A 26,961-nucleotide genomic window follows, 5' to 3' on the forward strand; every position below is an offset into this window, starting at 1 on the left:
TTTCTTGTAGTTTGAATCCACTGCCCCTTGTCCGCTTCTCTGGAGCAGCAGAAAACAACCTTTCACCCTCCTCTAGATGACATCCTTTTCTATATTTGAACATGGCTATCCTATCACCCCTTAACCTTCTCTTCTCTAGGCTAAACATACCCAGCTCCCTAAGCCGTTCCTCATAAGGCATCGTTTCCAGGCCTTTGACCATTTTGGTTGCCCTCCTCTGGACATGTTCCAGCTTGTCAACATCCTTCTTGGACTGTGGTGCCCAGAACTGGACACAGTATTCCAGGTGAGTAGCAGAAGGGTGTCCTGATTTGCTTTGGGTAGGTGGAATCTTGGGCCGAAAACAGTTCCCAAGTTGGGGGGGGGTGATGGGGCAGTGGGATTACCTGGGGGGTGGGGTGTCAAGAGGCACAGCGGCGGCAGCAGGCTGTTGGGAAAGAATTTGAAAAGCTGGCATCACTCAATCAGGTACATACCTTGTGTTGATTTGACGCAGCTGCATAGTTTTGATTGGATTTTGAATACACGCGCGATTAATTGTCACTGCTTTGAATTCCAATGCGTTATCATCTTCCTTAGTGGGTCTTGTTCATTTTATTATATATATATATTTATTAAATTTATATCACGCCCTTCATCAAGCGGGGTTCACAGAAAAAAATACAAGATAAATCGCCGGTTGCAAGAATTGCAACAAAACAACAAAACATAACAGGCCCCACTTCCCACAGATACATTTAATAGGCTGTAGGATATTAATCAGTCCAAATGCTTGCCTGGCATCTAAAAATATATACAGTAATGAAGGTGCCAGGTGAACCTCCCTGGGGAGAGCATTCCACAAAGGGGGAGCCACCACAAAAAAGGCTTGTTCATGGAAACGTCTGTTCCGAATAAAATAGGTTGGGGTTTGGGGCACTAGAGAGGATTATATGAAACGAAAGGGGAGGAGGCCCCAAAAAGTTTGGGACGACTCCTGATGCACCAGGTCAGTGACCCATCTAGTCCAACATCCTGTTCTCACAGTGGCCAGACAGATGCCCATTAGGGTAAGATGGCAAGCAGGACACAAGTCCAGCAGTATTGTATAACCACTCGGTTATCGCCTCTCAAGTCTTCTCTTTTCCGGGTGAAACATACTCAACTCTTCCAGCTATTCCTGTTATTATTATTCCTATCATTATCATCATTATGAAAAAGAACAACGGGACACTCTGGGAGAAAAATGACTGATGGTGGAAGTGGACTCAATGTGAGTAGAAGAGTTTGGATTTGATATCCCGCTTTATCACTACCCGAAGGAGTCTCAAAGCGGCTAACATTCTCCTTTCCCTTCCTCCCCCACAACAAACACTCTGTGAGGTGAGTGGGGCTGAGAGACTTCAAAGAAGTGTGACTAGCCCAAGGTCACCCAGCAGCTGCATGTGGAGGAGTGGAGACGCGAACCTGGTTCACCAGATTAAAAGTCCACCGCTCTTAACCACTACACCACACTGGCTCTCCAGTGTGTTCTGATGTGTTCCTTAGCAATCTTCACTTTCTTCACGTTCTTGCACACAGCTGAGGTCCAGTGCCGAGGTCCTTCTGTTGGTTCCCTAGCTGCAAGAAGCCAAGCTACAGGGAACCAGGCAGAGGGCCTTCTCGGTGGTGGTGCCTGCCCTGTGGAACGCCCTCCCACCAGATGTCAAAGAGAACAGCAACTACCAGACTTTTAGAAGACATCTAAAGGCAGCCCTGTTTAGGGAAGCTTTTAATGTTTGATGGACTATTGTATTTTAATATTTTGTTGGAAGCCGCCCAGAGTGGCTGGGGAAACGCAGCCAGATGGGAGGGGTATAAATAATAAACTTATTATTCTTATTATTACACTACACTTGGGCAAAAAAAAAAAAAAAATGAAAGGCACAAATACAGGATGGGTGACCCCTGGCTTGAGAGCAGTACATGTGAAAAGGATCTAGGAGTCTTGGTAGACCACAAACTTGACATGAGTCAATAGTGTGATGCAGCAGCTAAAAAAGCCAATGCAATCCTGGGCTGCATCAATAGGAGTGTAGCATCTAGATCAAGGGAAGTAATAGTACCACTGTATTCCGCTCTGGTCAGCCCTCACCTGGAATACTGTGTCCAGTTCTGGGCACCACAGTTCAAGAAGGATACTGACAAGCTGGAACGTGTCCAGAAGAGGGCAACCCAAATGGTCAAAGGCCTGGAAACGATGCCTTATGAGGAACGGCTTAGGGAGCTGGGTATGTTTAGCCTGGAGAAGAGAAGGTTAAGGGGTGATATGATAGCCATGTTCAAATATATCAAAGGATGTCATATAGAGGAGGGAGAAAGGTTGTTTTCTGCTGCTCCAGAGAAGCAGACACGGGGCAATGGATTCAAACTACAAGAAAGAAGATTCCACCTCAACATTGGGAAGAACTTCCTGACAGTAAGAGCTGTTGGACAGTGGAATTTGCTGCCAAGGAGTGTGGTGGAGTCTCCTTCTTTGGAGGTCTTTAAGCAGAGGCTTGACAGCCATCTGTCAGGAATGCTTTGATGGTGTTTCCTGCTTGGCAGGGGGTTGGACTGGATGGCCCTTGGGGTCTCTTCCAACTCGATGATTCTATGATTCTACAGCGAAAAGGAATCTTTTTGGAAAAGGGGAATCTTTGAAATGCTGGGTTCAAAACAAGGATGCCCAAAGGTTTTGAGAAACGTGAGGCCATCATGGAAGCTCAAGCACCATGCCTGCTCAGACGCCGCTGACATTTTAGATCTCTGCACTTCATCAGGATACCTGCATATTCTGTCATTGCAGGGGGTTGGACTGGATGACCCTTGGGGGTCCCTTACCATTCTATGAGTTACTGTAGAACCTGCCAAGCTGGTTGCGCTGTGTTTAGGCGCACGCATCCTGTCCGCAGCCCCACCACGGATGATGCTCTTGTCCCGTCCTGTGTGACCATCTGGACCCCCAGCTGCGAGTGTTTTGTTCCCCACGCAGGCCAACAAAAGGGCAAGGTTTAATTGGCGCCTGACATATGAAAGCGATAGCGTGATAAATCAGAAAGAACCTGCGTGCCTTTCTTGCTAAAAGTCTCTCATTTCCCTCTTTATTATTTTTTAATAGTCACCTGTTATCCTCTGAGCTTGCAGAACCAATTAAGAAGCTAGAAGGGTCGAGGATGGCGGGGGGCGGCGGTTTCCCTCGCCCCTCACCTGGCGATCTTCTTCACACAGAGGCACTAATCCACCTCCACACCTCCAATTGCCACCGGTGCCCAGAAATAACTCCTCTCTACCTCTTTCTCTTTGGCAAGCACCTGCTAATCCCCCCCCCCCGTTCCCTTGCACACCTGGTGGCTTCGAGGCCACCTCCCCTTTCCCTTGCGGCTTCAAAAGGTCTCTCCGGAAGGCTGCTCGGGCTCCGGAGACGCGCGGGCGTGATATAAAAGGGGCTCTGGGCTGCAGCTGAAACCTCGCAGACGCGGCGCCAGGAGGAGGAGGAGGAGGAGCAGGGAGGCATCGGAGACCACGAGGCATCGCAGCGCCAGGTAAGGCATCCCGAGGCTCCTCTACCGCCCAGCCACTTGGATGCCCGCCTGAAGAAAGGACAGGTGATACTCTCCAACAGGTGCGTTCTCCCCTCTGAACCTCTCACTCACCTTGACCAGCCTCGATGGAGGTGGGGAGATGATCTCCCAAAGGTGGCAGAAGGAAGGTTTCTTTCTTTCTTTCTTTCTTTCTTTCTTTCTTTCTTTCTTTCTTTCTTTCTTTCTTCTTTCTTTCTTTCTTTCTTTCTTTCTTTCTTTCTTTCTTTCTTTCTTTCTTTCTTTCTTTCTTTCTTTCTTTCTTTCTTTCTTTCTTTCTGTTCGCCTGTTCTGTGACGAGGAGCAATGCATTTCAAATGCACGACGGGGAAAGTTTTAAGACAGGAGTTGGGGAGAGAAGCAGAATCACAGAACCCGAGTGTTGTATGATTGTGGAGTTGGAAGGGACCCCCGAGGGTCATCTAGCCCAACCCCCTTGCAATGCAGGAATCTCAGATAAAGCGTCCATGACGGATGGCCATCCAACCTCTGCTTAAAAACCTCCAAGGAAGGAGAGTCCCCAGGGGGTCCGTTGGCTCTCACTGTCAGAAAGTTTTCTTCGATGTTAAGTCGGCATCTCCTTTCTAGTAGCTTGAAGCTATGAGTTCGAGTCCCACCCTCCAGAGTAGGAGAAAACAAGGTTGCTTCATCTTCCATATGGCAGCTCAAAAGGGTCCCTTTCCAGCTTTATTGTTTAGAGGAATGGGTGCATTTTCAATGGGCCCAATCCACCAGGAAGTTAGTTCTCTCTTGCACTCCCCCATTCAGCTGAAAGGGAGCTCTCCGTAAGAGTGAATTCATATTAATTTACACCTTGGCACAGACATGATGCACAGACACAAACTTTATTTTTGGTCCACACAGTCGGGTTGCTCAAGAGGTGAAAAGCCCTTTCCCGCCCGACTTAATTCTTTCTCTCTCACACTTACTGTTTCTCTCACTCCCTCACAAACACGGCTGAATAAAGACGATCACCTTTATCCACATCTGTAGTCGCAGATGTGATCCCCAAAGGCATCATTATTACTGCAGATTTATTCATTTGGAACTAAAGAAGGCAGAAGATTGCTGTTTCCTAGGTACACCTTTTTGAAGCTATGACACAACTTAAAAGGGATGAAACCTGTTTGTGCCTCATTAGAACAGCTTTAACTCCCCCCCCTTTCTTCCAGCTTCACATCTAATTTTAAGAACATAAGGTGCTCAAGGTAGGAAAAGCAGAATAATAATAATAATAATAATAATAATAATAATAATAATAATAATAATAATAATGTTTTAATCTGTATGTGAGGGGGGAATAAAACATTTGTAATGGTGCTCTTTTTGTTCTGTAGTGAGATATATTGAAAGGGATCAAATTCACTGTGGAAAAGGAGATAACCCAGTGGGGTTGGACTAGATGGCCGGGGGAGGGGGAAAATCCCTTAAAATTTCTATGATTCTAAGTCCTACTCATAGTTGTCGTTCAGTCATTCAGTCGTGTCCGACTCTTCGTGACCCCATGGACCAGAGCACGCCAGGCACGCCTATCCTCCACTGCCTCTCGCAGTTTGGCCAAACTCATGCTAGTCGCTTCGAGAACACTGTGTCCAACCATCTCATCCCCTTCTCCTTGTGCCCCCCTTCTTTCCCAGCATCAGGGTCTTTTTCAGGGAGTCTTCTCTTCTCATGAGGTGGCCAAAGTATTGGAGCCTGAGCTATTAATAATTATAAAAATCATAATTAGGGCTTGCAGGAGCAAAGCCCTGTTGCTGGAGATTTGGTGGAGCTTCATTCCATTCACAAATTCTGCAGAAAACCAAAGACCAGCGCACCCACTTGTGGATCCCTTAACGAGAACACAGAATCATAGAATTTTACAGTTGGAAGGGACCCTAAGGGTCATCCAGTCCAACCCTCTGCAGTGCAGGAATCTCAGTTAAAGCGTCCTTGACAGATGGCCACCCAACCTCTGCTTTAAAAACTCATGTATTACAGATGTGCTCTATTATTGTATGTACAGGGATACAGGCTTTCATAGTGCATCTTTGTGGTGTCTCCAGGGAAAATTATTACACACACACACACACACACACACACACACACACATATGTGTGTGTATATATATATATAGAGAGAGATGGAGCACACACACACTCACTCGCATGCTTAACTGCGAAATGTAACCAGGATTCGCTGCTGTTATGCTTAATATGGCACCCCTATTTTCTGTCTTGGCAGACCCCCCCCCCTCCACTCTTCCCCCCCAAAGATGCTGAGACTCCAAGGAAGCAGTCTTTGGGCTGCCCTGGGCGTCCTGCTCATCCACTTGGTGGGGGGAGCACCCAACAACTGCCTGGACAGCGGCTGGTGCCGAGACATGGAGACGGAAGCGGAGGTCAAGGTAAGTGGGCAGGGCGGAGGGGAGGGGGCTGTCGCGGGACTTGGAGAAGTACTTGGAACTCCCTGCCACAAGATACGGCGATGACCCACTTGACTTGGGTGCCTTTGAAAGGGGGGCGAGGCACATTTGTGGAGGAGGAAAGGCCCCTCAGCAGCGATAGCAAAGGGGAGCCTCCCTGCTCAGTGGCAGTTTACCTCTAAAAACCAGTTGGGAGCCCAGGAAGGTGCCTTGCACCGAGTCAAACTATTGCTCCACCTAACCCTAACTCAGTATTGGCTACACTGACGAGGGGCTCACTCAGACTTCCTTTTGCACCACGTTTCTAGGCATTGTTTTAAAGCTCCGTGTCTGAGCACTTTTCCATTTTTTTTGTCCCCATGTTTGACCTGAGAAAACCTGCTCTCTTACTGCATTAGGGAGAAAACTGGCAGAGTTTATTGAGACAGGAAAGACAGAAGAGAATAAAGAGGGCCAATGCAAGACTACTTTATTCAGTATTCTTAAACTAAGCACATGGCCACCTGCAGAAAAGTCGAAGTGCTGTTTGTGCCGATTCAGCAATAAAGAGCCGGTTTTGCTGGGGAAATTGGTGGGGCAAAACAAAACAAAATTGCACTTGGGCACTACGCTTTAAAACTCAGATCTGTGCCTAAAAAAGCATGGGGCAAAAGGCACGTGGGGATGAGCCCTAGCAGTGAGTCTCCAGGGTTTCAGGCAGGAGTCTTTCCCAGTCTTACACGGAGACAGTTTCCTTCTGCATGCCAAGCAGATAATCTGCCACTGAGCTACAGCCCTCCCCTTGCTTGTTGAGAAACAGGGGAATGGGCTGGTTCTTTCATGCCTTGCTCTTGGCTGTCCCCTGCTGGAATCATAGAATTGTAGAGTTGGAAGGGATCCCGTGGGTCATCTAGTCTGACCCCCTGCAATACAGGAATCTCGGCTAAAGCATCCAAGACGGATGACCGCCCAGCCTCTGCTTAAAAGGAAAGTGTCGGCCACCTCCTGAGGGAGTCTGTTCCACTGCTGAGTGGCTCTTTCTGCCAGAAAGTTCTTCCTGATGTTTAGTTGGAATCTCCTTTCTTGTAACTCGAAGCCATGGGTTCAGGTCCTGCCCAGGAGTAAACAAGGTCATTCCCTGTTCCATGGAACAACCCTTAAGGTATTTGAAGATGTCTCTCATATCTATTTTCTGGGAAGCAATATGCTGCAAAATTCAGGCCCAACCTGAATTTTATAAGGCCTCCTTTGCACTGCATGTGACTCTGAGCACTGGGACAGGGCTTAATTTTTGGCAAGGGACATGATGGCCCAGCAATAGCAGCCGCTTTGAAAGCCCAGGAACCTTGTGGTTACGAATGCTGCGTGGTGCGTTTGTCATGGGTTACGAACCCGCCGAACCCGGAAGTACCGGAACGGGTTACTTTTGGGTTCGGTGGTTCGCGCATGCACAGATGTGCAAAATGACATCACGCGCATGCGCAGAAGCGGCACTTCAGGATGCAGACCTTACAGGTTACGAACGGGGCTCCGGAATGGATCCCGTTCGTAACCAGATTTACCACTGTAAAGGCTTCCCTAAATGCAATCTGTAAATTCAAAGATTTCCTGTGCTTGTTTTTAAAAAAATATTTAGAGTTAATTGAGAATTTTCAGTTAGGAAAGAAAGGAAAGGAGAGAAGAAAAAAATACTTTAAATTGTGATGCAATACTTAATACATTGGAACCTTGGTTCCTGAACGGCTTAGTGGCCAAACAAATCGGCTCCTGAACGCCGCAAACCAGGAAGTGCTCCGGTTTGTGAACATTTTTCAGAAGCTGAACGTCCGACGTGGCTTCTGCTTGAGTGCTGGAAGTTCCAGCAGCCAATCGGAAGCCACACTTTGGTTTTTTAATGGTTTCGGGAGTCGGACGGATTACATTCGAGAACCAAGGCACCACTGTACAGGTACAGGCATCCCCCCGACCTGCGTGCAATCGACTCTTGTGTGGTTGCATATTTGCGCATCGCCGGGAAATAATTACCATATTTTTCCACGTATAACATGCCCCTGTGTATGACACGACCCCTATTTTTTGGGACTCCAAATAAAGAAAATGGGGGGAGATTGCCCAGATTTGTTGAGCTTTTTAAGGGGGGGGGGTTGCCCAGGGTTGTGGGGGGGGGGAAGGTTGCCCAAAATTGCTCACCCTCCTGGCCGACGTTGCAAATCCTACGTGTCGCCGAGCCCACCAATCATCTGCAGACTCACCGCCAGCAGCCAGCTATCGTCCTCCCAATTGCCGCAGCAGCTAACAAATCAACTGCAGGCACCAATCGCCTGCCCAACCGCTGCTTATAATCTCCTGCTCGCGACAGCAACCAACTGCCAGTCCCCCATATGCACTATCCGTGTGTAAGACGACCCCCCAATTTTAAACTGGAAAAAATGGGGGGACATACAGTCTTATACACAGAAAAATGCGGTAAATAGTTCATATGTGGAAATGGCAGGAGAGTGCTGGAGAGTCCTAGTTACTCACAAGTAGACCCTCCCTGGAGCCTGAAGAGGGCATTGGTGAGGACGGAGGAAACCCCCAAGAGACCCAACTTACAGCAGGGCTTTGTTTAGGCTGCTCAGTCTCCCCGCCTAACAGCTGGTGTATGGGGTAGCGCAGCAGCAGCAGCTTTTCTGCTCATGCTCCTGCCGGCCCCAGAGCTTCAATTCCAGTTGTGGATATTTTTGGCACAGATCGCAGAGAGAGCGGCAGGGAGGGCATTAAAAGGGTGTTTAAAGCATGGGTAGGCAAACTAAGGCCTGGGGCCCAGATCTGGCCCAATCGCCTTCTAAATCCGGCCCGTGGATGGTCCGGGAACCAGCGTGTTTTTTTTACATGAGTAGAATGTGTTTTTATTTAAAATGCATCTCTGGGTTATTTGTGGGGCATAGGAATTCATTCATTCTCCCCCACCCCAAATATAGTCCAGACCCCCCACAAGGTCTGAGGGGCAGCGGACCGGCCCCCTGCTTTAGAGTTTGCTGACCCCTGGTTTAGAGGGTGCTCCTTACTTTTGCCATTTTCACTCCTGCATGCAGGGTGCTAGAACATGACCCCCGTGTAAGTGGAGAGTCTCCTGTACTTAAGTAATAAAATCCTCGCCGTAGCTGCCACTTGGGCTCACCAGCAGCTCTGATAATTAGGGTGTTTCTCTTCCTTAATTTATAACTTGTATCTTGTAAACTTTGACATGTCCTTGCGTTCGGCACTGCCTGGCAAAGTGCTCAGCACAGCCCAGCTTCATGCAGCCTCAGAGTTTAAGAGGAGTTAGAACAATAAAGCAATGAGATAAAACATCTTTCCAACGAACCAGTATCAGTATTCCTGTCCTTAAAATACCAGAGTTTGGTGCATTTCCTCTGCTGCCTTTTGTACTTGACCAGGAGGAAATGCTCCAGCCATGCTACTGGTGTGGAATAGAATGTCCCTACTTTCAGCCGAGGAATGTTGGAGGATATGCCATTGCATAAATAAATATGTAAAGGTGGTGCTGTGGTCTAAACCACAGAGCCTCTTGGGCTTGCCGATCAGAAAGTTGGCGGTTCGAATCCCCGCAACGGGGTGAGATCCCATTGCTCTGTCCCAGCTCCTGCCAACCTAGCAGTTTGAAAGCACGCCAGTGCAAGTAGATAAATAGGTACCACTGTGGCAGGAAGGTAAATGGCATTTTCATGCGCTCTAGCTTCCGTCACGGTGTTCTGTCATGCCAGAAGCAGTTCAGTCATACTGGCCACATGACCCAGAAAAGCTGTCTGCGGTCGACCACCAGTTCCCTCGGCCTGAAAGCGAGATGAACATACCGGTAGTCACCTTTGACTGGACTTAACTGTCCAGGGGTCCTTTACCTTTTTAACTTAGTAGGACTGGCATATACCTGGAATTTCCCAGACCTTGCCATGATTCGTTTGTCAAAAATGGTGTCTAGCTTGAATTTTCGGAAGTTGGTAAAAAACATTGGAAGTGTTGATTTTTTTTCTGGGCATTCATTCTTTTGGAGATTTTCCAGAAAAAGCTTAACAACTTTGCTAAATAAAGCTCAACAATGACCTGGCAGCTAACCGCAAGGGTCTCCGTCCCCCCGGCCCCTTTCTTCGTTACAGGATTGCCTCAGGGCCTGCAGGACCGACCTCTCGGAAGAAACTCCCGTGTTCCCTGGAAACGGCCACCTGCAGCCGCTGTCCGAGAGCATCCGCAAGTACGTCATGAGCCATTTCCGCTGGAACGAGTTCGGGAAGGGCAACGGCACCGACCTGGGCCACAAGCGGGAAGAGTTTCCTCGCGGCCCCGCCATGGATGCCCTTCCGGCTTCCCCGCCAGCCCTTGGCAGCTGGGAAGCCGCCGGGCAGGGCGACCCGGAGTCCCTCGAGAGGCAGGAAGGCAAGCGGTCGTACGCCATGGAGCACTTCCGCTGGGGGAAGCCGGTGGGGAGGAAGAGGAGGCCCGTCAAGGTCTACCCGACGGCGGAGGACGGAGAGGAGGAGCTGGCCGAGAGCTACCCCCAGGAGTTCCGCAGGGACCTCTCCTGGGAGGCGAACCCTGAACTCAGCTCCCCCGAGGAGAACGGCGAGGGCACCCGATCCAAGGAGGAGGAGGAGGAGGAGGGTGGCCCGCGGCCCTGGGAGGCCAAGAAGGACGGCACGGCCTACAAGATGCGCCACTTCCGGTGGAACGTCCCCGCACCTCCCAAGAAGAAGCGCTACGGCGGCTTCATGAACCCCGAGCGCAGCCACACGCCCCTAGTGACTCTTTTTAAGAACGCCATCGTCAAAACAGCCTACAAGAATGGCCAATAGGGGGTGGGGAGAGGAGAGGAGAGGGGAGGGGAGGGGAAAGAGAGAGAGACCAGGGACAAAAAGCACCCCCTATATGGTGGGGGTGATGGCAGAGACCTCAGATCTAGATCCCCTTTGGCACATATCTCATTTAGACCCTGTTAATGACGATCATTTCTTTACATTGTCCTCACTTGCTCTGGGTAACTGTGGAACTCGCTGCTTAGGATAAACATTCGTGTTTGCATTCTGGTTTTGGATGTTCATGTTATTGTGTTTTGGGGGCAGGGAGGAAAGGTGTGTTTGGCAAAAAGATTAAGCCAGGATTGGCCAATCCGGGTGCCCTCCAGAGGTTTTGGACTACAAGTCCCATCAGCTCCAGCCAGCATGGATGATGGGAGTTGTAGTCCGAAACCTCCGCAGGGCGCAGGGACGGCCGAGCCTGGGCTTAATCTCACATCTGTGGTGTCTGCGGAACGAAGCAGGAAGGAAGCCTTATCTTTTGGAGGGGCAGAGTATTTTCGTATTTCAAACCAGCTGTACAATACTGTAAATGAAAGGGTTAAAAGTTATAGAATAATAATTCTGAGAATAACAATAATACATCTTTTTTGCAAGCTAAGTGTGGTCTCCGAGACGTCTTTGGGCATGGGTGGCAGCGTCTTCTTTCCCTGCTTCGGTTAAAAGTTGCAAGTTGGATCGGCGTCGAAATTTCAGACAGAACGAAGAATTATAATCTGGGCAAAGGTGCGGGAAAACAGTAGGAGTTCGTGCGTCAAAAGCATGGCCCATAAGCAAGACTCTGCCGGGAGACAGCACTCCTCCATTTCTGCCCCTGGGAACACGCAAAGCAACAATAAAGCAATGCCTCAGAACATGTGCAAAGTGCATTCCCAATTGTTAGCTACTGCCCGCTACTGCATAGCCAGTGTCTGGGCCCAGTGCTTGCACAACCCACCTACATGAGGATTTCAGGCAGAGTTGAGCCCCTCCATATTCGTATGCTCTGCCCCAATCTCTGAGCTTAGAGAGGCTCCAGGGGGCTGCAGACCCAGAGTTCGGTTTCCTTGGAATGGAGATCAGTGGAGAGTGTTGTGTCCTTAGGATACGTGGTTTTACCTACACAAATAGACAACCTGAGCCTAAGACAGGGGGGCTCCCAGCATTAACACCTCAGCAGATCTTGCTTCTCCATTAGTTTCTGTTTTGGATCCAGCACACAGCAAGCGGGTCTCTGTGTCTCCAGCTTCAAATCTGCTTTCAGCTCAGTTCACCCCGCAAAACTGTTCTCCTACCTAGCAGGTAGGTGACAAAGTGGAGGCAAGCCCCCCCCCCCAGGAGCCTGGAGGGCACCCACCCCATAATTGTAGCTCTCACAACCTGGCTCATTTTGCGGGGATGTGGATGAGGGCACTCGTGGCCCGCTAAGGTCATGGCCGCCACCTCTCTGAGATTCTAACCCTCACAGGACCCCAAGAATTGGGAGAGATTTGGGCCATCACCCAGATGGACCCCTCTAGAGCCACACCATAGAATCACAAAGTTGGGGGGGGGGGACCATAGAGTTGAAAAGGATCATCTTGTCCAACCCCTGCAATGCAGGAATCGCAGCTAGAGAATCCCTGAGACATGGCCATCCAACCTCTGCTTAAGGACCTCCAATGGAGGGAGGCAACCCACAACCTCCTGAGGGAGACCGTTCCAGTGCCAAACAACTCTTTAACAGCAGAAAGTTCTTCCTAATGTTCAGTTGGAATCCCCTTTCTTGGAGCAGATGTTGTTGTTGTTGTTCAGTCGTGTCCGACTCTTCGTGACCCAATGGACCACAGCACACCAGGCACGCCTATCCTTCACTGCCTCCCGCAGTTTGGCCAAACTCATGTTAGTAGCTTCGAGAACACTGTCCAACCATCTCATCCGGAGCAGATATAGTCAGATAGATAAGACCTCTCCATCTTCTCCAGGCCAAACACACCCAGCTCCTTCAACTGTTCCTCTTAAGGCAAGGGTCCCCAAACTAAGGCCCACGGGCGGGATAAGGGACTTGTTTATCTGGCCCGTGACAATCCCCACTGCCCGTTGCCGCTGCCCGCTCTTACCGGCGCTGCGTGGCTGCCCACTTCTGGGTCAGAGGAGCACCGGAAATAGCTTGTTTGCATGCACAAGCATTATTTCTGGTGCACATCCAGGTCGGAGGAGGCCCGTGCACATGCGCACAAGCTATTTCCGGAGATCCTCCAATCTGGAAGTGCGCTGGAAATAGCGTGTGTGCACGTGTATGGGCGTGCGCTCTCCCGCCCTCTGGGCGATTGATGCTGGAGACACCGGCCCGAGGCGCGGTAAGTTTGCTGACCCCTGTACTTAAGGCTTTTGTTACCAGACCCTTGATTATCTTAGCCACCCTCCTTTGCACACCTTCCAACTTGTCGACCTCCTTCCTAAATTGTGGTGCCCAGAATTGGGCACAGTATTCCAGGCAGAATAGAGTGGTACCATGACTTCCCTTGACCTGGACACCCGACTTCCGTTGTTGCAGCCTAGAATAGCGTTAGGCTTTTTTTTGCTGCCAGATTACACTGTTATTATATTCAGCTTGTGGTACCCAAACACTGTTGCTAGAGACAAATCATATAACAATCTGTTATAGTCGGTTACAGATGGGTAGCCGTGTTGGTCTGCCATAGTCGAAGCAAAATAGAAAATTCTTTCCGGTAGCACCTTAGAGACCAACTGTGTTTGTTCTTGGTATGAGCTTTCGTGTGCATGCACACTTCTTCAGATACACTTTGTGTGCATGCACACTTCTTTAGATACACTTCGTCTGCATGCACACTTCTTCAGTGTATCTGAAGAAGTGTGCATGCACACGAAAGCTCATACCAAGAACAAACTCAGTTGGTCTCTAAGGTGCTACTGGAAAGAATTTTCTATTTTGTTTCTGTTATAGTCGGCTTAAACTATCGCAGAATCATTGAACTGAATAGTTGGAGGGCATCCTAAAGGTCATTGCAGGAATCCCAGCCAAAGCGTCCCAGACAGAGGCTATCCAACCTCTGCTTCAAAACCTCCAGTGAAGGAGAGTCCACCACCCTCTGAGGGAACTTGTTATTCCCAGTACCAGGTGCCCCACCATCTGTAATATTGTCTCCCCGCCCCCTCAGGATTCGACCTTCCCTTTGCCAAGGAATTAAGAGTCCCTGTTTGTTGGCCGTCGTTACCTCCAGTCAGGGATGCGGGTGGTGCTGTGGCCTAAACCACTGAGCCTCTTGGGCTTGCCAATCAGAAGGTCGGCGGTTCGAATCCCCGCAACGGAGAGAGCTCCCGTTGCTCGGTCCCAGCTTCTGCCAACCTAGCAGTTCGAAAGCACATCAAAGTGCAAGTAGATAAATAGGTACCGCTGTGGCGGGAAGGTAAATGGCGTTTCCATGCGCTCTGGTTTCTGTCACAGTGTTCCGTTGCGCCAGAAGCGGTGTACAGTGGTACCTCTGGTTACGTACTTAATTCGTTCCGGAGGTCCGTTCTTAACCTGAAACTGCTCTTAACCTGAAGCACCACTTTAGCTAATGGGGCCTCCCGCTGCACCGCCAGAACACGATTTCTGTTCTTATCCTGAAGCAAAGTTCTTAACCTGAAGCGTTATTTCTGAGTTAGCGGAGTTTGTAACCTGAAGCGTATGAAACCTGAAGTGTCTGTAACCCAAGGTACCACTTTATTCCTGCTGGCCACATGACCTGGAAAACTGTCTCTGGACAAATGCCGGCTCCCTCGGCCTGAAAGCGAGATGAGCGCCACAACCCCAGAGTCGCCTTTGACTGGACTTAACCGTTCAGGGCTCCTTGACCTCTTCCTTTTTACCTCCACTTACTTCAGAGATCTCCAGCAACAGCCCTCTAGAGTCAGCCTGGTCATGGCTGACCGTTTTGCTGGACCACAGAAAAATGGCAATTGCATGCCTCTCTGGGAATCATAGAATTGTAGAGTTGGAAGGGACCCTAGGGACCATCCAGTCCAGCCCCCTGCAGCGCAGGGATATGCAGCTGTCTCGAACCCGCAACCTTGGAGTTATCAGCACCATGCTCGAACCAGGAGTCTCATTTGGCTGAAGAGTGGGGTGAATTAGGGTAGCCATATCCTGAAGAGCAAAAAAGAAGATAGCCCTAAGCCGCTGCTGCTTGGGCCTGTGGGGCTGCCACTGCTGCCCCCCCTCTTTTCCCAACTCTGATTGGCAGTGGTGTGCAGAGCAGCCTGAGCCCAAGCAGCTGCCACCCTAAGCAGAGGCAGGACCCCAAATCCTACCTGATCTTTGCCACCGGGGGCCTTGCTCTGTTGTGGCACTTCTGCTTCTGGGGCATAGCGACCCACAAGCATGTCTATGCCCCCCCCCAATCCAAGCCCCCACAAAAACATGACCCCCCCAAACCTGGACATTTCCTTTAAAATGTAAAAATCCACTTGGCCCCCCAAAAGAGGACATGTCCGGGTTTTCCTGGGCATAGGACAACCCTAGACAAATACAGTTTAAATCTATCCACCCGTCTGCCTCAGTAAAAGGTATACAGAATCAGAGAGTTGGAAGGGACCGTAAGGATCATCGAGTCCAACCCCCTGCAATGCAAGAATCTTTTGCCCAACGTGGGACTCGAACCCATGACTCTAGGATTCAGAATCTCATGCTTTACCGACTGAGCTATCTCAGGTCTTGCAGAGTTGTGGTTTCTAACATTAACTGAGAATGGCACCAGCCCTGACCACTGGTCCTGTTAGCTAGGGATGATGGGAATTGTAGTTCCAAAACATCTGGAGGGTCAGAGTTTGCCTATGCCTGCCCTAAGCCCATCGTATCTGCAGATGGAGGAACAGAGGCATAGAAGGCCAACTTCGCTAAGTCCGCCTTGTAAGTCAGCACGGTAGAGACGAGATTCGAACTGGGGACTCTCCTCTATCGATTGTGCAATGCAAGCTTTAAATGCAGAGGAAAACCAAATGAGTCCCGATGGTGGCTCTGTTAACCTGCTGTTGCAGCTGTCAAATGCATTACAAACAAACAAACAAACAAACAAACCCTTTCAGGAAAACAAAATGTTTTCTTAAAGACAGTCCAGTCTGAGCCTGTGACATTAACGCTTGTTTGAAAAGGCCACCCAGATAACTATTCAAACACAGATCAACTCAGTATGTGAGTTACAGTATGTGACCTTTTGAAGATCAACAATGACTTGTTTGAACCTCCGCACGGCGCATTATTGTGTTCCTCAAATACCAGGACGACATGGCTTGAATAGTCATGCCCTCAGATGCAATGCAAGGAGAAATATATTCATTTTCTTTTTACACAAAAGACTTTATCCAGGCCCATCTATTTGCGAATTAAAAGCCAGTTTTAAAAATATTGTAGAGAGTTATCATAGAACGATAGAACCATAGAGTTGAAAGAGATCCCCAAGAGTCATCCAGCCCAGCCCCCTGCTATGCAGGAATCACAGCTAAAGCATCCAGGACAGATGGCCATCCAACCTCTGCTTAGAAACCCCCAAGGATATCATATCACCTCTCAAAATAAAATAAAAAAAATCCTTCCAGTAGCACCTTAGAGACCAACTACCGTATTTTTCGCTCCATAAGACGCACCTAGAATCATAGAATCCTAGAGTTGGAAGAGACCCAAGGGCCATCCAGTCCAACCCCCTGCCAAGCAGGAAACACCATCAAAGCATTCCTGACAGATGGCTGTCAAGCCTCCGCTTCAAGACCTCCAAAGAAGGAGACTCCACCACACTCCTTGGCAGCAAATTCCACTGTCCAACAGCTCTCACTGTCAGGAAGTTCTTCCTCATGTTTAGGTGGAATCTTCTTTCTTGTAGTTTGAATCCATTGCCCCGTGTCCGCTTCTCTGGAGCAACAGAAAACAACCATTCTCCCTCCTCTATATGACATCCTTTGATATATTTGAACATGGCTATCATATCACCCCTTAACCTTCTCTTCTCCAGGCTAAACATACCCAGCTGTTCCTCATAAGGCATCGTTTCCAGGCCTTTGACCATTTTGGTTGCCCTCCTCTGGACACCTTCCAGCTTGTCAGTATCCTTCTTGAACTGTGGTGCCCAGAACTGGACACAGTATTCCAGGTGAGGTCTGACCAGAGCGGAATACAGTGGTACTATTACCTCCCTTGATCTAGATGCAATACTCCTATTGATGCAGCCCAGAATTGCATTGGCTTTTTTAGCTGCTGCATCACACTGTTGACTCATGTCAAGTTTTTTGAGGAGGAAAGCCCCCCTTTTTGAGGATCAGTTCAAAGTTGTGCATCTTCTTTTGGAAGAAGAAAAGCCCCATTTGCAAAAGGAGCAGCTCAAAGCCCTTTGTACAGTTTCCAGACAGATAATCTAATCAGCCAGTCACATGTCACTGGGGAAACCAACAGCCTCCTGTGCAGAAAGGGAGCCAGATACCTTATCTCCCCCCCCCCCCCGATCTCTTGCTGATCAGCTGTAAAGCGGCAGCCTTTCAACACCGCCTTCTCTCTTTGTAAAAGAAAAGGCTCAGTCTTCTTTTGGTCCCTGGGCAATTCAGCTCCAGGGACCATGCATTCGCTCCATAAGACGCACAGACATTTCCCCTTACTTCTTAGGAGGAAAAAAGTGTGTCTTATGGAGCGAAAAATATGGTAAGTTTGTTATTGGTATGAGCTTTCCTGTGCATGCACAGGAAAGCTCATACCAATAACAAATTTAGTTGGTCTCTAAGGTGCTACTGGAAGAAATTTTTCTTTTTTTTGGTTTCGTCTATGGCAGACCAACACCTACCTGTAACATATCACCTCTCAGTCTTCTCCCCAGGCTAAACATACCCAAATCCCAAACTGAGAGGGTGCTGTGATAGGAACATTTTATTGTTGCTTTGTTTCACAACTCTAAATCTATCTATCTATACAGGTAGATTTATATCTAGGCAGATTTATACCTTATCATTAAGACTCATAGCACTGAAAAGTTGGATGGGGTCCCAAGAGTCATCTAGTCCAACCTTCTGCAGTCCAGGAGTTATTACATTTAAATATATATTTATCTATCTCTGTCCCAAAGGATTCCAATGTACATTATGGGGTGGGGATGGGGCAGAGGTGCAATTTTTGGCCAGGAAAATATTCGGAGCCGGGAACCACCAGCAGAAACGACGCAGACCCACAGAGAATAGATTGACTTTATGCGATGGATTATCAACACACGCGTTCAGTGGAGAGAGAGAGAGAGAGAGAGAGAGAGAGAGAAAAAACACCCGACCCATCAAAAAAGACTTTTTAAAACATCTTCTTAAAAAAGGGAGGCCGAAAATGGCGCCCCGCCTCTTGCGACCGTCCGTCAAAGGCTGCCCGGGTGCTCTCTTCCGCATGATGGGAAATCGAGTCAAGCACAAAGGAGGGAAAGGAAGTGGAAGGAGCCTTGGGGGGGGTGTGGGACACTGTAAGGGGGGTGCATCTTCTGTGCCCCTTGCTTGGAAGGTGGTCCAAGGGGGGGTGCCCTCCCCCTCAGGCTCACGGAGGTGGCAGGATCGCGATCCTCCTGGTCCCAGGTGATGGCTTGAAGCTGCAGTCCTGGCATGCAGTCGGGACCCCTCAGTACACACACAGGTCCGGGAACTTCATCTCGTAGACCGGGATGGAGTGGCTCTGAGGCTGGCCGTACGTGGCCGTGATGGTCCCCGAGGGGCTTGGAGGAGGGCTGCGGTCGAGAGAAGAGGAGGAGAGGACTTTGAGACACGGCTGGCCCATGCCGCTCTGGAACGTGCCTGTCAAGGCTCTGTCAAGGCTTCAGGGAATTGCAATCCCTCGCCCGGTGGCAGATAACCGAAGAGAGTTCTTACCATGTCATTAATTTGGTATTCCCAGAGAGAGACAAAGGAACACTGTCTCTATCAAGTAGAGTCCCACCCCTCCAGTCCCTCCTAATCTACATCACCCTTGCACTGGCTGGTCAGTGTTTTCTGCCTCTGAGGTTTCTGTTTGGCTACTCTCACGGCACGCTGTATGGGAAACTTATTCCGGAGGTCGAAACAAAATAAAGAAATAAAAAAAAAATTCTTCCAGTAGCACCTTAGAGACCAACTACCGTAAGTTTGTTTTTGGTATGAGCTTTCATGTGCATGCACACTTCTTCAGATACAGTGAAACAGAATTCACCAGACCCTTATATATAGTGAGAGGGTGGGGAGGGGTATTACTCAGAAGGGTGGCGGGAATGGGTGGTTGACAATAAGACAGCTACTTCAATCTCCCAGGACATTCTATACAAGATCTCAAAGTAGATGTCTTATTACAATAGATCTCAAAGTAGCTGTCTTATTTGAGATCTGAATAGATCTCAAAGTAGCTGTCTTATTACAAAGGAATTTCAGAAATAGACTGGAAAGAGAAGTTAAAACCATAGAGAGACCTTGTCTGAACAAAGACACTGGATTCTTATCTCATTATACATGACAAAGCTATCTTAGGCATCTCACCTCTTGCTTTTTCCTGTAAGACCAATTGCAGTCGTCAACAGGTTTTCCACACCCACCAGACAATCCCCCGTTCCCACCACCCTTCTGAGTAATACCCCTCCCCACTCCCTCACTGTATTTAAGGTTCTGGTGACTTCCGTCTCAGTGTATCTGAAGAAGTGTGCATGCACACGAAAGCTCATACCAAGAACAAACTTAGATGGTCTCTAAGGTGCTACTGGAAGGAATTTTTTAATTTTTTATTTTGTTTTGACTATGGCAGACCAACACAGCTACCTACCTGTTACTTATTCCGGAAGATTATTGTGATTTCGAGGAAATTAGTGACCTGACATGGTCAGCTCTTCCTGGTTCTGGTTATCTATGTTTCATTTCTTTCTCTATCCCTTGTAAAAGCCTCTGATGTGTGCAGGGGCGTTCCTAGCCCCTTGGCTGCCCGGGGCGGGAAGCCAAGAGGCACCCCTGGGGGGCGGAGGCATCGCGGCGCGTGCGTGCATCATGACGTCATGACGCATGCACGCGCGACGCCGCCCCGCCCCCGGGGTATGCCGGGCGGAGGCTTCGGGAGCCTCGGCGGGCTGCAAAGAGCCCCGAAGCCGCTTCCGTAGCACAAAGGGGTGCCAGGCTGCGGCTTCGGGGCTCTTTGCAGCCCACCGAGGCTCCCGAAGCGGCGGCCCGGCATCCCCGGGGGCGGGGCATCGCTGCGTGTGCGTCGCGGCAACGCCCCGCCCCCGGGGATGCCGGGCCGCCGCTTCGGGAGCCTCGTCCATGCAGCGCTGCTGCTCCCAGGGTGACGGAGGGAGCGGCGGCGCGTGAGAGTGGTGGGAGGGGCCGCCGCTTGTCACCCCACGCGCCGCCGCTCCCTCCGTCACCCCGGGAGCAGCAGCACCGCACACACCCGCCTAGGGGCGGCACAGGGAGGGGGGCCCGCCCCCACCGCCCCCACCCTACGACGCCCCTGGATGTGTGGCCTGGCTGTTGTGTCTTGGATGTAGAGTGGCACGTTCCGAAGCCTGTACTGGCCATAACAAGGCACAGCCATCTATAAAATATTTCACTTTTGAATATAGCAGTCAGAAGTTCGCGCACAGACTGTTGGTCCCAGAGCTGTGCATCGAAGGCTGCCGGGGGGGGGGGGTCACTTGCCCACTTCTTAAGGGCTTGTCCAGTTTTTATTTTAATTTATTTGAATTAATTTTGGGATGCATTTTAATCAATTGCTTGCTTGTTTTTATGCATATTGTATTACTGATATGTTAGCCGCTCTGAGCCCGGCTCCGGCCAGGGAGGCGGGGTACAAATGAACAAATTATTATTATTATTATTATTATTATTATTATTATTATTATTATTATTATTATTCTCAGTGGCAGATTGAAATGCTGCTTGGTTTTGTATATCTTACTTGCTGTTCAGAATAAAGTCTGTAATCTTCTCACCCACTTGTGTTTGTAATGCTTCTGAAACTAATTTTAAAAGAACCATCTTGCATTTAATAATAATAATAATAATAATAATAATAATAATAATAATAATAATTTATTTATACCCCGCCCTTCCCGATTTAAAAACCGGGCTCAGGGCGGCTAACAACAAATACAAAACATTGATTAAAAACGACTTTAAAAACAGCTTAAAAACAGTATAAAATAGAACATAAATGTGGCATTGCCAGGGCTAACTGTCCAAGTTAGTTCTGCTAGGGCCAGCAAGGAGACCAGGGAAGAGTTTAAATGTGGGGTCTCAGAAGGGTTTCTTCATGGAAAAAGGAATGAAGGATCAGACTAAATTGAAGGCCAGGCAGAATAGCTCTGTCTTACAGGCCCTGCGGAAGGAGGTTAAATTCTGCAGGGCCCTAGTCTCGTGGGACAGAGCATTCCACCAGGTTGGGGCCATGACTGAAAAGGCCCTGGCCCTGGTGGAGGATAATGTGGCTTCTTTAGGACCCGGGACCCTTAAGCTATTATTATTCATGGACCTTAGGTTCCTCTGGGGGACATACCAGGAGAGGATGTCCTGTAAGTACGAGGGTCCTAGGCAAGACGCACGCCTGGTTCGGGGGGGGGGGTCCGGAATGCTTTCAAGAGACACTGAATCTGTTATCTGTCTCTCCCCCAATGCTTCTCCTTCCCGCTGCCCCCCCAATATATCCCAGCTTTTCCCCTCGTCAACCTCTGAACCAAACCACTGTTCTAAATCTATACTCTCCTCCTTTTCCCGGGAAGGTGCGGGGTGTGTGTGTGTGTGTGGCTCCCACCATTCCTCCTCAGTCCAGTCACTGACAGCACGGTGGGGGGGGGGGAAGTGGCACGAACGGGAGAAGTTCTATTGCGCAAGGCTCGTGCGGGGAGAGGGGTTCCTCCGATGCGCTGCCCCCACCCGAAGCCCCCCCCCGATCTCTCTCCCCCTTCCGCCCCCTTACCGTATGGTGATTTCAAATATCTGGTTGAGCTTGCTCTGCAGAAGCGTGGCCTGCAACAAGAAGAGAACGACTGTGAGCACGGGAATTGCAAACGGGGAGGAACGAAGGCATGTTACTGCACTAATGGATCATTCGAGGGAAGCACGGAAGTGGGGGCGGTGGGGGCCTCATTTTAATCTCAAGAGAATGCAAACTGGGAAATGGTGCCCTATTGGTATTCTTTTGCTTTTTGAAGATTTATAGATTATGCTCAGTGCAAAGGATGAGCAGGCATAGGCAAACTCGGTCCTCCAGATGTTTTGAGACTTCAATCCCCATCATCCCTGGCCATCATCTGGAAAAGGCTGGACAGCAGGAAAACTCTGAGGTTCTGCTGGAGCGGTGCATACTCTGCTGATCACACGGTGGGGAACAAGTTATGGGCCCACTGAATTCCACATGTCTAGCAACTCTTAGGATCGTTTCAATCGTTCGGGAGCCAAAATGTTCGAGAACTAAGCTGTTCGAAAGCCAAGGCACGACTGTATTGTAAGCAGCTTTGAGATATTTTTTGCTTAAAAATATAAAGGTAGAGGGTAAAGGGACCCCTGACCGTTAGGTCCAGTCGCGGACGACTCTGGGGTTGCGGCCCTCATCTTGCTTTATTGGCCGAGGGAGCCGGCGTCCAGCTTCCGGGTCATGTGGCCAGCATGACTAAGCCGCTTCTGGCGAACCAGAGCAGAGCACGGAGACGCCATTTACTTTCCCGCCAGAGAGGTACCTATTGATCTACTTGCATTTTGACGTGCTTTCAAACTGCTATCTTGGATTCAAACTACAAGAAAGAAGATTCCACCTAAACATTAGGAAGAACTTCCTGACAGTGAGAGCTGTTCGGCAGTGGAATTTGCTGCCAAGGAGTGTGGTGGAGTCTCCTCCTTTGGAGGTCTTTAAGCGGAGGCTTGACAGCCACCTGTCAGGAATGCTTTGATGGTGTTTCCTGCTTGGCAGTGGGTTGGACTGGATGGCCCTTGGGGTCTCCTCCAACTCTAGGATTCTATGCTAGGTTGGCAGGAGCAGGGACCGAGCAACGGGAGCTCGCCCCATCGCGGGGATTCAAACCACCGACCTTCTGATCGGCAAGCCCTAGGCTCTGTGGTTTAACCCACAGCGCCACCCTAAAAATATAAAGTGGTATGAAAATGAAATGAATCACCGCCATCTCTCCGGATAGAGAGACATTCAGGGTTAGGAGGGTGGAGGGGCGAGGCACCAATCCGCCACTCACCCGGGCGCCACAGTGAGCCGCGATTTCTTCGAAGGGAGCTTTCTGGAACTTTTCCACCACTTGCCTCCTCCTCTCCCGCTCCTGTTCCTCCACCGCAACGCTGTCTACTAAAAAAGAAGAAGACCACGGACGTTCATTGGACACGACAGCAAGAGGCAACTTCAAGATGTTCCTAGCAGCATACAAAGCCCTTGGGACCAGCTGACCTGCCAGATCGCTTGACCCCACCCGTGCCCTCTTGACCGCTTCCGTCTGCGGAAGGGACACCAGGGCAGGGATCACGTGATCCCCGTTCTGCATTTGTAAGAGCTGGATCGGTTGGTGGGGCAGCGACTGCCCTTTGGAACTCCCCGCAGGATTTTAAAAACACTTGTAATTTTAGAAATAGTGCAGGAAATCTGAGGTAAAAAAATAATTTGGTGTAGAAATGATATGCAGTTGAAAAGGAAACTTTAGGAACCGGGGTGGGGGGGTGGGGAGGGAAGTCATGGGGTTCGGAGAACCCCATTTTATGGTTTTGACATTGTTTTTGAGTACAATTTTTTGTGTGCGGTTGTTATTGTATTCGTTATTGTGTTGTTGTTTTTTGTTACTTTTTGTTAAAAATGTAATTAAAATATTATTAAAAAGAGAGAGAGTTGTCAATGGTCCCTTCCTTTCTGCCCAAAGTGGGGCACCAAAGGGGCCGGGGACCCCGCTGGACTCCTCTGGTCCCCAAAGGCACTTACCGATTGCGTTCTTCAAGGTTTCGTACGTGATCTCTTCGGCAGGAGCTCTCTGTTTTGCGTTTGAGCAGACAGTGAAAGAAGGAGAGAAGAGAAATGTTAGAAACCTGGAGTCTTAAGATGTCATTGTTGTCTGGGCAGAAATCGTACTTGAGAGGCAAACAGGGCCGCCAACAAATGATTGGGGTGGGGAAGATTCCCTGAACCACTAAATCGGATCCTCCGTTAAAGAGGGCACGTGTTGCGGTGCGACCTGGCAACCAGACCCTGTCTTGTGGATGGGGGTTGTTTGGATAGCCACAACACCCTATTGGTAGGTCCCTCGATGCTGGGAGTAATCTGACCAATGGGACGCAAGAGAAAGGACATCGAGGGACCTATTTATGCCCATGCATGTGTGCCTGAGCTTCCTCTTGGGGCTAGTGCATCGGAGCACCTGCCCACCTGTCCCTATATTTTGGGTTTGCACGTTTGACCTTGCTATGCCATCGTGTGTCATCTGTCGTTGGGACAGGGGCACGGCTGGAATTTCCCCCACTTGGCTGATCGGCTGTTGCCATTTGGGTTTCGCCTGCCGCGTAGCAAATCGTCACAACTTTTAAGGTTGCGGATAGGCTCTGGTTCAGGTGACAGGGGTGGCAGAAGGGTCTCGCCATCCCTATGCGAAGGGTATTCCGGTAAAGGAATCCAGGGACTCAATGGTTTGGTCAACCCTGAGAGGGGTTGTGCCCGTGTCCAGGGGACATCAGGGTGGCGGACTGGCTTGAACCCGCCTTCCGCTGTCTCTGGTGTTCACCCTTGGCTGACCTACGACAGAGATCTGGGTCAGCGCTGCCTGCAAGGGTGCAGGGAGCTAATCGAACCAGAGCCCATGCAACCACTCACTTGATTGTAATCAATAAAGTTGTGGCCTAAATTCTGCCAAAAACCAAACCCAAATTTGAGTCATGTCTGAATTTATTTCTAGGGTGTGGTTAAAAGGTCTAAACACGCAATCCCATCAGCCCTAAACAGCTCAGGCCCAAGAGTTGAAAGGTCGTCTCCTTCCCTACAAAGCCTCTTGGGTTCCCCCGTCTCCCAAACTCCGACTTCCACGAAATCTCCCGGCGGCTCGCGACAAACGGTCCATGGCAGGGCACCGCCCAAACCGCGCAAAGAGGCCGTACCTCCTCTTTTTCGGGGCTATTTCTGGACTCCACTTCCACCTGCAGGGAGATGGTCTCGCCAATGCTCTTCCTCTTTGACAGCCGGTCTTCATCTGAAAGGGAAGGGGGAATTGCCAACATGGGAGGAACGGCTGTTAAAACTGACAGACTTTTAGCCGAGACGGGGAAACTGAGAAAATAAACCTATGCTGCCAATACTCGTGGTAAATACGTATACAATAAGCAGCACGAAAACGGCGCACACAAATCTACCAAACCATTCCATGTTCTGAATTCTATATTGGTAGTCCAACCAAAGAGAGAGCAATGCAAGAAGTCTAACAAAGAAGCCGCAAACAGAAAACTCATTCAAGTTAGTGCAACAGGACAATTTCAGTCTTTAAATTTCTTTAGCCAGGCTCCTGTAGATATTGATGAAAATCCAATCAGATGAAATATTGAGGATGTTACGCACTAACTTGAATGAGTTTTCAGTTTGTGGCTTCTTTGTTCGACTTCTTGTATTGCTCTCTCTTTGGTTGGACTACCAATATAGAATTCAGAACGAGATGGGGAAACTGACAGGTTTAAATCAGAGAAAAGTCATTGTTAACGTTTATTAAAGGCTGGAAACCTTTTACAGACTTTTGCGTGGGGGGAAAACGATGTTTGGATTTCAGGATTCAAGATCATCTTTAATAAATAAATTCCTTCCAGTAGCACCTTAGAGACTAACTAAGTTTGTTCTTGGTATGAGCTTTCGTGAGATGGCTAAAGATAGCTTTGTCAGGTATAATGAGATAAGAATCCAATGTCTTTGTTCAGACCAATGTAACCCGGGTTATGTTTCCGGGCACAATTCAAAGTGTTGGTGCTGACCTAGAAAGCCATCTCACCCCTTGCTTTTTCCTTTAGGACTAATTGCAGTCGTTAACAGTCGCCAACAGGTTTTCCATCAGCCAATCACCCATTCCCACCACCCTTCTGAGTAATAACCCTCCTCACCCTCTCACTATATTTAAGGGTCTGGTGACTTCTTTTTCAGTGTATCTGCAGAATTGTGCATGCACATGAAAGCTCATGCCAAGAACAAATTTAGTTGGTCTCTAAAGTGCTACTGGAAAGAATATTTTTATTTTTTTATTTTGTTTCGACTACGGCAGACCAACACAGCTACCTACCTGTAACTTAGATCATTTTTGTTTATGGAAAGTGACTTTGTTGGTTGTTGGACTGGATAAAGTGCATATTGCAGACAGATGAAGAGTGTTATCTTTCTGTCTTTCTCTTTTAACCTCCATTTTACCCTCCCTCCCTCCCTTCCTTCCTTCCTTCTCCCCCTTTTATGCTTTTATTGTATCTAGATCAAAGTCTTAATTTAGATAAAAAAGGGAAAAGGTTTTGTATTTTTTCTATAAAGCTTAATAAAAACTATTAGTTTAAAAAATGAAATGGTATGAGGAATGTGGAGTTGTTCTAGATCGGCGGTTCCTGAAGTGCAGGACAATCTATCGGGGTGTACTATCTAGCAGGGGTTTAGAGGTGCAATTTCGACCACTTTGCCTTCCCCCCTCCCTCCCCCGGCATCGGAGGGCACGCTCAGCCCCCCTACCTGTCAGCTGGGGGATATAAGGGGTGCTGAGCCGGTCCGAATTGTAGCCGCTGCCCCCCAGCACCTCGCTGATCTTGCTCTGCCGAAAGAGGATCTCGGGGCCCAGTCGGTCCAGGTTCCTCGATAACCTATGGAAGGGAATAGGGAGAAGAAATGAGGGGGGGCAAAGCCTCTGTCTCTCTCTCTCTCCTGCCCCCCCCCACCTTGCTGCTCAGAGCATGCCCTCCTGCGGAGGAAGGGCGACAGGAAGGCATCAGCACAAAAGGAGTGTGCGTGTCACCGGATGAGGAAAGCCTCAAGGCTTAGGTTACAAGTCAGCGGCTCCTGGGCTGGCTTACCTGGGCTTCTCTGCAAACACGCCTTCGGGGAGCAGGTAGGGCGCCTCCTTCTGCCTCATCTCAATGACCTGGAAAAGAGGCAGGGGGGAAGAAGAAGAAGAAGAAGAAGAGGAGGAGGAGGAGGAGGAGGAGTTTGGATTTGATATCCGGCTTTCTCACTACCCGAAGGAGTCTCAAA

The 26,961-nt window shown here is 49.3% G+C and overlaps 2 protein-coding genes across 7 annotated transcripts in view; one reads left to right on the top strand and one right to left on the bottom strand.

The window, feature by feature from the left end:
* The first annotated feature begins 5,808 nt into the window (after window positions 1-5,808).
* Window positions 5,809-10,803, top strand: POMC (proopiomelanocortin). The gene is made up of 2 exons (XM_033145536.1): window positions 5,809-5,964; window positions 10,101-10,803. The coding sequence occupies exons 1-2, from the start codon at window positions 5,833-5,835 to the stop codon at window positions 10,791-10,793; spliced, it is 825 nt and encodes a 274-aa protein (XP_033001427.1). The 5' UTR covers window positions 5,809-5,832; the 3' UTR covers window positions 10,794-10,803.
* Window positions 10,804-17,960: 7,157 nt separating this feature from the next.
* EFR3B (EFR3 homolog B) overlaps window positions 17,961-26,961 on the bottom strand; it is a 115,082-nt gene continuing 106,081 nt past the window's right edge. For 5 of the 6 annotated variants that reach the window (XM_033145221.1, XM_033145216.1, XM_033145220.1 and 2 more), the window contains exons 17-23: window positions 26,784-26,851; window positions 26,446-26,573; window positions 24,855-24,946; window positions 23,692-23,740; window positions 22,964-23,070; window positions 21,697-21,746; window positions 17,961-18,496 (exon numbers count right to left, since the gene is read on the bottom strand). In XM_033145221.1, the coding sequence (XP_033001112.1) occupies window positions 18,391-18,496; window positions 21,697-21,746; window positions 22,964-23,070; window positions 23,692-23,740; window positions 24,855-24,946; window positions 26,446-26,573; window positions 26,784-26,851 (600 nt within the window). In that variant the 3' untranslated portion in view covers window positions 17,961-18,390. The remainder of the gene's footprint in view (window positions 18,497-21,696; window positions 21,747-22,963; window positions 23,071-23,691; window positions 23,741-24,854; window positions 24,947-26,445; window positions 26,574-26,783; window positions 26,852-26,961) is intronic. The other variant, XM_033145218.1, reaches the window with a different exon arrangement.

Source organism: Lacerta agilis, chromosome 3 (assembly GCF_009819535.1).
Source record: "Lacerta agilis isolate rLacAgi1 chromosome 3, rLacAgi1.pri, whole genome shotgun sequence".
Taxonomy (NCBI): domain Eukaryota; kingdom Metazoa; phylum Chordata; class Lepidosauria; order Squamata; family Lacertidae; genus Lacerta; species Lacerta agilis.